Consider the following 15477-nt stretch of genomic DNA (forward strand, 5'->3'; position numbering starts at 1 on the left):
TTAAGCCAGTGGTATAGACACTGTCCCGTTGGCTCTGCTTCTGCTCCTTGTATGCACACTGGAGTCTGTGATATCTTCTACGTGATCTTCACTTTTCTTTTCCTTTAAGCTGTTGATGAATCGCAGGGTAATTTCATCCCATTCTTCCGGCAGCAGCATTAGCAAAAATCCAGTGCAGATGATGATTGTGGCACCTAACCTTACTACACTGAAGATCACCTCATGTTTTAGGAGATCCACAGCTACAATGGGGGAAAAGACAATGAAATCAAATACTATCATTCTGCGTGGTATGGCTTCGTCGAAACGAGCCTTGTATGGTTCCTATAACTTTAACAGTGAGTTCTATTGGAAAGCCTCGCTTTTCCTCCGTGCCTTCTGTTTTAACAGTAATGTGTACTGTAAGTCATTCAATATTAAGGCTAGATTGTAGAAGTCACACAAGCCTTGAGTAAAACTCAGAGTTACAATTTGGTCCTTGGTTACTTTCCCCATGGAGCAAAGAGGAAGTCATCTTTGCTAGTCCTATACTTGGCACAGATTACTCCTCCATTGGCACTGGCTCAGCTGTGCTGGGGAGGCGGAGTCAAAGCTCCACCCACCCCTACCCTGCCCCAGACCACGGCAACAGATAGCCCACCCAGGTGCACAACCTAGCCCATAGGTTGTTAGGGGAGTTACATGTACTGGAAAATCATATATTGACTTTTAATTTCCCAGTGAAAAATTGCACTTGCAAAATTTAAACCTCTTGCACACCTCTAGTGTTGGCAGCTTCATGTTTATTTAAAATGTGAGTTAAGTTAGTATAAGCAGGGTCTGAATGAATGCTTCCCTGACAGCTAGCTGGGAGGGGGAGAGATTTGGGTATGTTTATGTAAATACAATTTGTTCCTATTTTGCTTACATATTTAGCAGATACAGCGGTGTCAAAGTGGTCAACTTTGGCTGGGATTGGGTACAAATCACCTTAGTACGAAATGCAGGGGTAGTGAAATATGGTTACCAATGTTGTAATCATTGTGGGAATACAGAAAAGCAGGACTGTGCTTAACCTGTCCCAAAGGAGGGGGTCACCATCGGTTGAAAGAACCTTGGTAAGCCAAGGGCTTGAATGTCAGAGCCCTGTGAAAGTAAGGGGTAGGTAGTCTGCCTACCTGTGTGGGAGGCTGCACACCCTCAATAAGGGTCTTCTTTAAGACTGGTTCAACCTGTTCCTTCCAACAGTTCAAAGAATAGAGCTAAATAGGTTTTATTAGGAGCCTCTTTTGTTGTTTTAAATTGCTTAATGAGAGCCGCAACCACTTGTGGCAAGACTATGTTACTGGCTAGTCTGCACAGAGCTAAAATCACTGAGAAATTGAAGTGCAGAGGTCACAGCAAGGGGCAGCAGAAGGTGACTGACAGTGAGCTGGTGAACAACTAGCTGGAGAGGTGCAACAAACAGCCAGTAGGGTGGCAGTGGAGAAGCATGACGAGCAGCCAGTAGGGTGGCAGTGGAGAAGCATGACGAGCGGCTAACAGGGCGGCTGGTGGAGAGGCATGACGAGCGGCTAACAGGGCGGCTGGTGGAGAGGCATGACGAGCAGCTAACAGGGCGGCTGGTGGAGAGGCATGACGAGCGGCTAACAGGGCGGCTGGTGGAGAGGCGTGGTGTGAGCAGGTGACTGGCCTGGTGGCAGCAGAGAGGCACAGCGAGAGCAGGGATCAAGTGGCCAGCAGGAGCAGGCGGTGAGTGCCCGAGTAGTGGAATGAGTAAGGTGCCTCTTTACCCCCTCCCCCTCCAACCAGGGAGGGAGGTGAACTCTACAGATGCACCTCTGAACTCTGGGTCTGCACTGGCCAAGGACAGCAACTGTGAGTGGTGTGCGGAGACGGGTCGAGCATGTGAAGGGGGCTTTTGGGTTGCTGGACTTAAGAACCTGAGGGGACAAGGACACTGCCCAACCTACTTGGGGGTGGGTCTCTTACTCATGGTTTAGGTTTATGAACCCTGTTTGCGGTGTTTTCCCAAATTAATGCCGAGTCACTTCCCTGCTTTTATTAAAAGTTTATTTTCTACACTCAGACTCTGTGCTTGCGAGTGGGGAAGTATTGCCTCTCAGAGGCACCCAGGGATGATGTGTCAATTTCCCAGGTTACTGGGTGGGGGCTCGAGCCGGTTCTGTGTTGTATCGATGGAAAGGAACCCCTAGATATTGAACCCGGCCCTGGTTGCAGCTGGCTCCACCTGGCAGAAGGGTTACATTAGGAAACCTTTCTGAAGAAATATGGCAACATCCTGTGCCCTTAAAAATTACTTCAAATGTTAGTACATTTGTCTATGAGTTTTATTCATTAATTGCATTATTTGTACCTGCATTTCCAGGAACACTGAGCACTGTCCCGATAGAAATTAGGATGGGGTAGGTCAGCACAACTCCAACATTTACCAATATGTTAAAAGCTGTAAAGAAAGAGAATGATACATGAGACGCTGGAAGTAATAAAATAATAACAAACGGATTTTCTCAGCTTTTAAATTACATCAGGCACTCTAAGTTCTTGCCCGTCAAGGGCCTGATCCTGCATGTGTCATGAGCAGAACGTGAATGTAAGTTTAGCATGGGGAAGGAGAGAAGGGTTGGCTGTAAGTTCATGTTAAAAAAACCTGCTCATTCAAAATGGGCCACTTTCCTGTTTTGAAGCTTGAACCGAAGCTTTACACCCTTATCCACAAAAGAAACCAGGATTGTTCTCAGACTAGTCCCTCTTGGGTTAGGGTGGACTTCTGCTGTCTCAACAGGCCAGGAATGGAGCGGGGGGTAGCATTTCACCAGCTAAGGAGGTGCTGCCTCTGGCTACACAATCCATGAAAGGAACATGGCAGCAAGAAGCACATGCGCCTACCAGGACAGCCCTGTCCTTTTTGTTCAGTCACTGAAAAAAGAAGGGAGTCAACTACTCTGTATCAGAGGGGTAGCCGTGTTAGTCTGGATCTGTAAAAGCAGCAAAGAATCCTGTGGCACCTTATAGACTAACAGACGTATTGGAGCATGAGCTTTCGTGGGTGAATACCCACTTCGTCGGATGCATGATGCATGATGCATGCATCCGACGAAGTGGGTATTCACCCACGAAAGCTCATGCTCAATACATCTGTTAGTCTATAAGGTGCCACAGGACTCTTTGCTGCAACGACTCTGTAGTTCACGGGGAAGTGGCCAGTGGATGAGATGAGAGCGTAACTGGAGAGGATTCTGAATTCCCTTTCACGGGCTTTAAAAAGTGCAGGTACCAGAGGGGAGGTGTTCTTTTTGGATGCACAATCCCTTACACGTAGGGCCATAGCTACTAAATGGATGTTGCAGCATGAGGAGGCCTAGCCAAGTGAAAGATTATAAGCTATTAGAGCGTCACTGAAATCCCCCATCTTTTTAAAGGGATTTTAAAGTGCAGGCAGTTGAAGGACAGGCTATACTGCACTATATTGTATGATACAGCACCCGTGGGGGTACTGGGTTGATTCAGACTCATCAGTTATTTGGTTTTCCCTTCCTGCTTCCCCTGTTTTGCAACTTCTTGAGCCTCAATCCCCTTGGACTAGTGTTATTTCTATTACGCGTTGCTGTTACCACCACCACTCAGATATACATCACCTCTGAATGCAGCTAAGTTAGATCCCCCTGAGCTCAGCTAGGCTTCTGGGGCTGAGCCCTCAGGTGCAGCCAAACTATGCCCCCATCCCCCAGTTCCGGAGCTGGGTAGTAGAGAGTTTGGCCGCAGTACAACTTAGAGCAGCCTCAGGGCTGCTGCTGCAAATTGCACTGGCTGGAAACAGCTCCCAAGGGCCATTCTATCAGTGTGGGAATGTTGTTGTGCAGTAGCACCTTGCACCCCAGCCAGGCCCCTCTTCTCCATGGCCACACCTCCTGCTCCTATCCTGGTGTTATCAGGAAGGGGCATGGCACAGAGCTAACAACACTGAGGATTTTATGCTGGCTTTCTGCCTGCTTTGTGCAGCAGCTGCTCTATCCTACTTTAAAGTCCGTATTCAACCAGCTCCCTGGATGATAACACCTACCTTGGTGCTCTTAGAGTGGATGTAATTAGGTCTAGGGCAGCAAGTGGAAGAGAGTCAAATCTCTCAACACCTCTGCCATCCCTTCTGATTCAGACTCTGAGAGGCTGGGAAGCCCATCTAGGCACAAACAATAGTTTTCCCCAAAGTGTTTCCATTTAGTGTATGACTGAGATAAAAAAAATCTGTTCGGTTCCAAACAGATGGACACGTTCATTATTAGCAAAGGAAATAGAGTGTAAAGCAGACCTGGGTCAATTTCAGTGGTTCTCTTCGCAGACTCAGTAGCACTAGCAACAGTTCTTTGAAAGAGGAAACGTTGTAAATGGAGCAGGGGAGTTTAAAGGAGTTAAAGGCCGTGCAGCTTTTCATTTGCACCAAAGTGGAGCACAAGCTATTGCACCATTTAGCATTAAGGAGCTCTGGTTGAGTCGGCCTCTAGTTGCTAGCACAATAACAACAAAATGATTAACGGACAGTGCTCCAAGAACTAACATTTGGATGACTAACTAAATACAAGCAGCTACATCAAGTTTATTTTAAAATAAGCCAGTTGTATGTAAGACAATGGGGCAGCTGAAGCACCACTATAAAAATGTGAGCGTAAAAACTGACAGAATTACATGCGTCTGACGAAGTGGGTATTCACCCACGAAAGCTTATGCTCCAATACGTCTGTTAGTCTATAAGGTGCCGCAGGACTCTCTGTTGCTTTTTACAAATCCAGACTAACACGGCTACCCCTCTGATAATAGAATTACTAGAGCGGCTCAGCATATTTTTTTTAATTTGGACTTTCCCCCGCCCCCAAGTTTTCATGAGCTATGTTAACCATTTTCCAAGCAGGCCTAGTGGTGTCCCTTGGGATATGAGATGGCGATTTTAGCTACAAAAGAACTCTGCCATTGAAACATTTAGAGAAAGGAGAATTTTCATGTGGGCAGCTGTTTCAAGGTGATCCTGCAGTAAATAAAATGAGGCATTAGAAAAATGAAAAAAATGTTCTGCAAATACCTAACCAGAGGCCGGCTACTCCACACAGATAACCCCACGGCACGGCAGAGAAGGGAGACCAGTATTCCACTTTCGTAAAATACAGTATGATCGGGGTAAACGAGATGAAGATTAAATTGAAGAAACCCAGAGTGGAAACAAAATGAGCAGCTTCCCCAAAGTTTGCACTTCCAAGAAACATCTTGAACAAAACCTGTGGTGAAAAGGGAAGATTTTAAAACAGTTACATCCTGCTGCAAGTGAAGTTCTCCCGTGTCTGCAAAGCTCTGCAAGACCAACCTTTCCCCTTGATAATGGAAGAGCTCTGCAAGAGGGTCTTTGAGATTCCCCCCCCCTCCCTCCCCGACCCTCTCCAGTGGCTATTACCACAGAAGAGACTGATCTGGCCCTGTATTGTTAAAACATTATAGGCCTTGCTCTCCTGGTGAGCACTTATAGAATCATAGGACTGGAAGGGACCTTGAGAGGTCATCTAGTCCAGTCCCCTGCACTTGTGGCAGGACCAAGTATTATCCAGACCATTCCTGACAGGTGTTTGTCTAACCTGCTCTTAAAAATCTCCAATGATGGAGATTCCACAACCTCCCTTGGCAATTCATTCCAGTGCTTAACCACCCTGACAGTTAGGAAGTTTTTCCTAATGTCCAACTTAAACTTCCCTTGCTGCAATTTAAGCCCATTGCTTCTTGTCCTATCCTCAGAGGTCAAGAAAAACAATTTTTCTTCCTCCTCCTTGTAACAACTGTTATCATGTCCTCTCTCAGTCTTCTCTTTTCCAGACTAAACAAACCCAATTTATTCAATCTTCCCTCATAGGTCATGTTTTCTAGTCCTTTAATCATGTATGCATGTGAGGAGATCCTTTGGCTTGAATGGAACTGGTTGTGTGAGTACTCATGCACATGAGGAAGGGTTAAACAATCCACCCCTTGCTGTCAGGACACGACCCTTCTGGCTGGCTCCTTCATGTGTATGATGTAACTTCTGTCCCACTACTCTCCATGGCTCTGTCTGGTCTGTCTCCCCAAGGCAGGCACTTCCTTTGTGCGTATCCAGCACCTAGCAATGTTTTTTTTCCAGAGGTGCAGAGCAGCTCCAACCACGGCTGAAGTTAGCCGATGCTGCAGGTGGGCACCCAAAATTGGAAACCTTCATGAACATTTGGGCTCCCGGCCCCAATTCATTAGAGTACTTAAGCACATGCCTCATTTTAGACACCAGTAGTCCCACTGACTTCAATGGCGCCACTCATGTGCTTAAAGTTAGGTACAAGCTTAATACCTTGATGAATCAAGGCTTAAATCAGTGGTTCATGGCCTCAAAGAAAGAGTTTGAGAGAGAGAGAGAGAGAGAGAGAGAGAGAGAGAGAGAGAGAGCTGGGATTAAAACTCAGGTGATCCCCATTCTCAGTTTTGTGTCCACACAACTCAACCACGTCCTTCTCACAGTACAAATGGGGCCAGCTTTGAGCCAGCAACGGTAACGTTACCATATTAAAATATTTTGCAAGGAACAAATGTAAATAAAATACAACCCTGGAGCCAAGACAGGTTAAATATTTAGAGTGACAGGGCTCGACTCTCACCTCGCGCGGATGTAAATCACGAATGACTCCTTCAAAAACCAAATCAGGCCCATAGGTTCTCTGAAGTCGGGGGGGGGGGGGGGGATCACAAGCGGTGTAAATCACTGCAGAGTTCATCCCCATAGACCCAAATTCATACATTTTGAGTGACTAGTGACTATTCACGGTGAACCTGACACGTACAATGAAGGATGAAGCCAGAAGCTAGCTTTAGATCCCTTCCACATCACCAATCCACCTTCTGCTTCACACTCCACCCCATTAATGGCAGGGAACCTGCGTGCATGTAGTGTCGTTCTCACTAAGTGTCAATCAAGGTAAAAGGAGAGCACTCCTTCGAATAAAACCTTGAAGTAGAACCTCTGGGGTAGAACTGTGCAATCTCATGCCCTGCGCGCCTCTAATCAAATGCTGCATGTACTACTTCCATTGTCCTGGATGGGAGTTCCCAACCCAGAACGAGCATGGAATATGCAATAGAGATCTGCAGTGCAGAAGAGATGAGGATTTTGCCATCATCAAAGAAACAGGGTGTTTAACAGCATTCAATATTTTCTCATTGTTGCGCGTAGCAAGCCCATTATAAATAGCGTCAATAAATTGCCATGGCAAAAAACGATGAAATCATAGATGATAATCTTCCGGCAGTATAATAATAGAGATTTCATTAAAGGCTCATGAAGCAAAGCCCCTCTGAATACTTGGCAGTCACAAAGTAATTATCTCTGTAGTAACTTTTCTGACACTTCCTGCTCAGAATATAAATTATGCAGCAAAGGTGAGCCTTATATATTTTTTAACCTGGCTTGCTTTCAACTTGTGCATTTTTTAACGCATGAGGCAGGGAGTAAGAATATTTCCCTGCTATTAACAAAACATTATGACCCACCTTATAGAGTGCAGAGGTGGATGCAGATCCAACAGCATATGCTACCCCGATAATTGAATCGCCATGGAAACCATCTGCATATGCCATCATAACAATTCCTGTGATTGCCATTATTGCTGCCACAATCTGTACAAGCAAAACAAAGAAATTTAAAGCTCAGAGGAACTTTATTGCTTGGAAAGAGATTAGATTATCTCGGTGTGGTTTTATGATAGTTACCAGCTACTTTCTCTAACTTTAGTTCTTCTAGTTTCCTCTTAAATAGGTGATTATGTAACTATTGAGAAAGATGTCAGATAGTAATGTAGGTATATGCATCATGAACTATATGGGTTTATAACATCACACAGTCTCATGGCACCTATTGATAGAACTTTTATCGTACATTATTTTTAGATTAACATCCACTTTGGTGCAATGATTCCCAAGATTAAGACTGTTCTAGCACATTATCGTCTATACAACTTAATTTGCTGCTAGACAAAACAAGTCTTTAGTAAGGCTAGAGATAGTGTCTTGGATTTTCAAAGGAACCATAAGGGAGTTCGGTGCCCAACTTCCAATGGGATTTGTGATTAGAATTTCCAAAAGCACCTAGGTGATTTTGGCTCTTAAATCTCACTGGGATTTAGGACCTGCAGGCCTTGTCTACAGAGGGGAAATGACCAGCATAGCACTGCAGAATAAATTTTCCTGCCAGACCTCCCTGTGTGCACATTCTGTTCTGGAATAGACGTCATTTTTATTGTGGAATGGTATCTACACCTGGAGTTATAGCCTGTGCAGAATAGTTTATTCCGCAAAAGCTATGCCAGTCAGTTTCCCCATGTAGACAAGGCCTTAGGGTCCTAGATCCAATTGTGATTTTCCCAGGTAGTCAAGGCCTAAATCACTTAGGTGCTTTTGAAAATTTTACCCTGTGTGCCTAACTCCCATTGGCACCAAATCCCAGCTAGCGTTTCTCACTAAACTTAGAACGAGAGTACTGGAGAATATGGAATGTGGATTTTATCTCAACAAGTACAGCTAGATTGTGCACCTCTCCTCATGTGCGGGAGCACTTTATCCAGGGGGACTGCTTGTGTGGGCAACTGTTCACTAATGTGAACCAGGGCTTCACAAACTGGCCCTTTGCTGTGTTCGGAAAGCCATCTTTTTTAATGATCTATTACATTTAAGGAGCCAAATTTTCAAACATAGTTGCTTGAAGTTAGGTACCTAAAGCTGGGGAGATTTTCAAAGACGCAGATGGCAGTTAAGTTTCCCTAGGACACCTCTCTGCCCTTGGTGCCTTTGAAAATCGTCCCCTCTGGATTTAGTCATCTTGACCAAAATTAGATAGGTAAACAAGTGGTCTGAATTTCAAAGGGGCTGAGTGTCCGCAGCTCCCATTGACTTCCGAGGGAGCTGTGGTAGCTCAGACCTTCTGAAGATCAGGCTACAGTGTTTGAAAATCGGGCTCCATATGTATAATTTCATTACACTGTTAAACAACATGACACCAAAATATTCAGAACATAGTTGAAAAAGCCACATTTCACCAAAGATTTGATGGGTCAGTTTTAAAACCGGCATTTTGCTCCCATGACTCTGATCATGGACTGAGGCTCCATTTCAAAATCACTTTGGATCTATTTGTCATAACATGAGGGGAGTCCCTTAACCCCAATTCTGAGTTTTTCAACAGTGTATTACAAACAGCCTGGAAACTTTTCCGTATGTTTGAGACTGTTAATAATTAGCAAGAGAACATTGCTTTTTGAATAAGGCATGGAGGGAGAGTGAGGACTGTGGGGGTGGGGGCGGGAATGGTGTGGGGGAAAGGGTTAGGTGGAATGGACGTCTGGCATTCTTTGAGCCAGCTCAACATTTTTTATTCAAACATATCTAGAAATGGGGCCCACATTTCTTCAAATTCCTACAATTGCTCTCTATGGCACGAAGCTAGTCTTTCTTTGGCTGCCCAGTGAGACAGGTTCCAATATCATTGCTCTAGTCTGGGCATAAGCCTACTCTTCCATTTTTGTAAAATCATATGCTTGGTGATCACGGAAGCCCTTAAGAACCAAAGTCTTTGTGGCAGAGGTAAACCCCCAGTCTAGTAGATAAATAACCGAGGATATGATTTTCGGCTAGGGTTTGGCTGCGTAAGCCGAGACCCATTTCAACTCTTGCATCCATCTCTTTTCACAGCTACCTGACTGTTGGACAGTCCCACAGCATATACAGCAAGGTCCCCCTTTCTTTGTTACAGGGCCAACCCAGGCAAGCTGTAAGTCATTTACATTTTTGTACTTTTCATTGTCTGTTTCTTTAGGAGAAAAAAAAACCACACACACAAAAACAAGCAAAAAATCCACCACTTTTTGTAACAATGATGTTTTTCCCATGAAAAAACTGTCTGATATTTTGATAGGTTTTTAATTTCCAGAAACTAAAGAAAAACATATTTCAAAAAGGCCAATATTGTATATTCTCTTCTTGTCTTAACATCAATTATTATTTCAATTTAAATGCTACATTAGCATCCCAGCCCTGCTTATGGGAGTAAAAAGCTAACTTCACCAGGTGCTTTTGTTTTCCTTTCAGTCATAACTTCACAACAGACTGGCAGAGAGCCAGGGTAAATATGGCCAAACAGATTCTATGTTTATGTCACAAGTAGAATTTACATTCTCTTTCAGTTCCATTTACCCTTATTATTAATAGTAATGCCTACTTCTTATATAGCACTTCATCAGGAGATCTCAAAGCACTTCACACCCTTGTATTTCTTCCTCACAACTCCCCTGTGAAGCAGGGAAGCATATTATCTGCATTTTACAAAGGGAAACTAAGGCAAAGAGAGGCTAAGTGACTGGCCCAAGGTTACAGAGGAAATCAGTGGCAGAACAGTGAATTGAACCTGGGTTTCCCATGTCTTAGGCCAGTGGATCATCCTTCCCTCTTACCTTCAATGGGAGATGTCAATGGGAATTAGGCACCTAAATACCTTTGAGGCTCCGGACCTAAGTCACTTTTGAAAAGAGGATTTGGGAGGGACAGCTTTTCAAAGATATGAAGTGCCTAAAGCCACAAATAGGTGCCTAATAAGATTTTCAAACGTGCTTAAATATGTGAGGTGCTTAACCTGCTTAGATCAATGGAAGTTAGGTCCCTAACCCGCTTGGGTCCTTTTGAAAATGTTACCTTATACCTCTTTTTACTAGACTATGCCCTCTTCTTCAAATACTAGTAGGTGTCAGCTACCAACAGTACAAATGTGCAACCACAGTCTATGGCATCACTTCATTTGATCCATGATCAAATAGTCTGTTCTGGGACCTTTCTGTAAAACAGCCACTACTACGGAAAAGTAAACCCCAGAAAAATGCACCCTTGTATGAGCTCTCTGTATTTGGATGGGGGTAGTGAGGCCAAGCTGGATGGTCAGAATAGTCCCTTTGGACCTTGGAACCTGTGAATCTATACATCCCACTGTTCATTCTATTCCTCCATAGGGGAACAGGCTTACTTGCATTGACCTCAACATGCTCATAACTCTTGTAGCAATTCATTAAGACAATGTCTATAATCCAGTCTTATGCTTCAGGGCTTCAGCCGGCTCCCTGAAGGGATCAGGAAGGAATTTTCCCCAATGCACAAGAGGAGATGTATCCTGGGTTTTCTTTTTTTTTCCCCCACCTTCCTCTGAAGCATCAGAGACTGGCCACAGCAGGAGATGGGACACTGGATGGGGTGGAGCAGTGCTCTGAGGTGGCATAGAGAATCTGCTTTCTAGATGTTTGGCTGCTGTGTCTTGCTCACATGTTCAGGGTCAAACTGATCGCTACATTTGGAGTTGGGAAGGATTTTCCCCCCAGGTCAGATTGCCAGGGACCTTGGGGTTTTCTTGCCTTCCTGGGGCCTGGATCACCTCGGCATACCTCACCTAATCAATTCACTGATACTGCAGGGGCCTTGGGCATTGGTGGCACCTAGATCTTTCCTGTTCTCTGCAACACACAGTCTAGGTACGTCTTACACTTAAAACGCCACAGCGGTGCAGCTGCTGGGGTTCTCCCATCGCTGAGTAAATCCACCTCCCGGAGAGGCAGTATCTAGGTCAACGGAAGAATTCTTCCATTGCTCTACATGGAGACTTAAGTCAGGGTAACAATCTTGCTCTGGGATGTGGATTTTTCACACCCCTGAGCAATGTAGCTGGGTCACTCTCATTTTCTAGTGTAGACTAGCCCTCAGTCTCCTGAGGATTGGAAAGCTTTGGTTTAACGGAAGTCATCGAGCTCAGTATAGAAGTATTTGGGTGAAATTTCATGGCCTGTGATAAACAGGAGTTCAGACCAATGGACCCTACTAGCCTTCGACTCTATAAAACTCGATCTTTTACCTTCATGTGGGATAAAGATTATTCTTATAACATCATATGACACAGTATGTCATACTGCTAGAATTGACAGTAATATTTCATAGCTAGATCTACATGTACATGGTATGTCGTCAGTAAGCAGGATGCAGAACTCAACTATAATCTTGAAACGCTAAATGGAATCCTTGTTTAGCAGCCATCACCAATGCAGAAATTCTACACATTAGCTTCCGTTTAGCTGAACAGTCCATTAGTTACTATGATTAGATAAGTAATATTTCTGTTTTTCTTTTCAACTTCCCCCAGGATATGAATTAACAAGATAAAAAAAATCAGCTTTATAGCAATTCAGAATTATAACCAAACCCCCTCAGAGATCAGAACTGCAACTCACATTCAGAGGCTTAAAAAACTAAACAAACAGCTACACTGGTGTGTCTTTTTAAATCTTGGGTTGCATTGTAGATTGGTCATATTCTGTCACTGGTCACATGTAATATTGCAAACCTGCTTCCCAAAAGACATAACAAAAGGCCCTGAAGTAATCATCACCTACTGAAAATGTTAAAGACCTCCATGTTCATTTTTATGTTAAGATTCCAGAAGAATTATTTGTGAAAAGAAATCAGTAGAAACTGGTGACTTAGGTCTGGAAATATAAATGTGATAAATAAGGTAGCTCTGTTGTACTGGATTGATAATCAAACACCTCCTAAAAACTATGGGTTGCATGAAAGTATAGAGAGAGGGTTTTTTGGTTTTTTTTTACATATTTCTAATAGAGTTACCCCAGATTTGTAAGTGAGAGCAGAACTTGGCAGAATGTACCTGTTTCCTCAAAATCACATCAGTGCCACTCGTCTGATGCCAGTGTACTTTACAAAACGTGGCACATAAGAAGGTATACGGTTTCCTGCTTCCTCCATACAGCTCTCATCTCATCAATGGAAAGCACTGTTGTTTTTAGTCTTAATGACTGGAGCAACAGGCGTCACAGAAAGTGTTCTCGAGACTCATTATTCAGATGTCTTTACTTCCCCTTTGTTGAAGTTCTTCAGTCTTTGCTCAGGAAAAATTCTCACTGGGAGTCCAACCATTGTGCAAAACACCATTCCCAGCAGACTCCATGACCATTCCCACAGAACCTTCTCCCCACCTACCAGGCATAATTTAATATCCTTTCATTTGTGGTCCCTGTCGGAAAACCAACCCTGTTTTCCAGGTCCAGTCTTTTCTCTTACCTCCCTGTTATCTGAGGAGAGGTGCCTCTGTAGTTTTCTTTCCCCCTTCTGCTGTTTTTAGGGATGGTCACCTAGTTTACTTCTCTTTCCTACATCTTTGGAGAGCTGGCCTGGTAGACTTCCCTTAAATCCCAATGGAGCCATCTTCTGGGGGCTGACAGACAGCCTGTCACCCTCCACCATCCTACAGGAGGATCCTCTCCTCTGCCAAAGCTATTACAGCTACTACTGACTGGGCGGGGGAAAGGGGAGATCCAGGTTCATGGAACTTCCAGTCTCACTACAAAAATAACTTATGTAGAGGATTGTTTGACCTCCAGTCTTTCAGTCAAGATGGTGATGGCACACATGGCTGTTGGCTATCATTTTAAATGTCTACATACTCCACCTGGATTGACAGGTCAGGAATTGCTTCCTAAAACTAATTTTGCACCAGGAAGACTTACCCACTGCATGTGACACCACTTCAGTGCTGCCCTGTCAGTTTAATATTACACCCTTGGCATGAAGAGTCGTATGTATTTCTATGGATGTGGATCGGCTGCCTATTTTGTTGGCTAGATATGTGCCAGAAGCAATACCATGGATCTGAGTTCTGACTCACGTGATGTTCTGACAACCCACATGTTAACCGAATGCAGCTAACACATTTTTGCAACAGTAATACCTTTTCTGTGATCTTGGGGTCAAATCCCACTCCCTCTGAAGTCATCGGTAAAACTCTCACTGACTTCAATGGGATCGGGATTTGATTGTTAGTGAACAGCACCTCACTAAGAACCGTATTGTGGCCCTCTTCCTCACATTACTGAGCAGTTCCTCACATGAGTAAATCCACTGACTTCAATAGCACAACTCAGGTGAGTAACTGCTCACCAGTGGGGTGGGAGCAAGGGGCTCTCAGTCCAACCCTACACTAATTTTAGGGCCAGTTTTACAGTTTGCCAGGATTTTAGAAAGCCAAGCCTTTCCCTCAGCAGCCTTTAGAAGACAATGAGCACAAAACGAGCATCATCTCCTCAGCCACAGGATGAATACGACCTGACAATGGAAAAAACGGTAAGAACATTATTTTAAATTTCATATTAGGAGTTACTTCTGCAAAGGATACATTAAAGCATTGGAGCGAATGACTGGTGAGCAGTAATTGTCTTATGCTTGCTTGAGAGGCCCGAGTGCGTATCCTTCAGGCTCGCTGTGCTGGCAAGTAGCAGCAGGGGTCGAAGGGAAGCAAAGTGGCCTGTTGTAGCTGACTGCTCTTTAAACAAGTCTTTCAATTAATGGAACAAGCTGGAAACCTTCTTAGGCCACCTAACAGACAATGACTAAAACCAGTTTGCATTGTCTTTCTTGGAAGAAAGTTTAGCCAGGCAGCATTTCACCAAGGAACAGCTTTGTCCATGGGGCGCGTACTACAGCCTTAGTCAGTGTAATATAAGGAAACCTGTCTCCTATCTACAACCAGCCTTCCTGAAAAGAAGCTGAGACCCAGGGGTGGCAAGAGGTCCCCAAAGGATTTTCTTTTCAAATATGAACATTTAAATAGAGCTCATGGAGGAACATAACCAGGGCTCTGAACCTGCAGACACGTACGCACATCCTTAACTTTAAGCATCTGAAGTCAATAGGCCACCTTACAAGCTTAAAGTGTTTGCAGCATTTGGACCAGCTCCGACTGTGATCAACTCCACTACAGGGAGGAGTAGAGCAATGTGGATACATGGGACACCCAACTATGCCATGAGGAATTCAGAAGCTTCCAGGGAGACAAGGTAGGCCTACCGGTTATGGATACTTCCCCATGGGGCACAGCGAGTGCCCTCTGCTTATCTCCCCATCCCACACTATTGCCCTCAGACCAAGTCACCTAAGGCCTGTCCTACGCTGGAAACTGTTAGGATATAAATATTCAGGCCTGTCTGCAAAGGCCTATACTTTAAGACTTTAGGTGTATTCTTATCACTTAGCTAGTTATAGAGGTATAAAAGAAAGAATCAAAATCACTGTCTGCCGGTGTAAGGGCCTTCTCTTACTGTGACAGTCTGAGGCCCTGTTCTTAGGCTAAGAAAGGCCTTTGGCTAAACAGCAGAGGCAGCCATAAGCTGAGAAGTGAACGGTCACATCCTCACATTCCAAACTAGTCCCATTGAAATAAGGCAATCTGGGGCTGTTAGAAAGGTGATCCGATCGATCACCTCCAGAGAAAGGGAAGAGCCTAAAAGGTTTAAAGAAAACTTAGTTTGACAGCATCCTGTTTGGCAAGAACTCACTTATCAATAGCTGGGATGTAAAATCCTCATTTCTGTATTGTTCTATCAC

General features: G+C 44.3%; 1 protein-coding gene across 2 annotated transcripts in view; it reads right to left on the bottom strand.

The window, feature by feature from the left end:
* The window catches only part of SLC35F4 (solute carrier family 35 member F4), a 197147-nt gene continuing 181670 nt past the window's right edge, over positions 1-15477 (bottom strand). For both annotated transcript variants that reach the window (XM_065404139.1, XM_065404138.1), the window contains exons 5-8: positions 7549-7674; positions 5075-5267; positions 2357-2446; positions 1-242 (exon numbers count right to left, since the gene is read on the bottom strand). In XM_065404139.1, the coding sequence (XP_065260211.1) occupies positions 1-242; positions 2357-2446; positions 5075-5267; positions 7549-7674 (651 nt within the window). The remainder of the gene's footprint in view (positions 243-2356; positions 2447-5074; positions 5268-7548; positions 7675-15477) is intronic.

The sequence above is a fragment of the Emys orbicularis genome, chromosome 4 (assembly GCF_028017835.1).
Source record: "Emys orbicularis isolate rEmyOrb1 chromosome 4, rEmyOrb1.hap1, whole genome shotgun sequence".
In the NCBI taxonomy this organism is placed as follows: Eukaryota; Metazoa; Chordata; order Testudines; family Emydidae; genus Emys; species Emys orbicularis.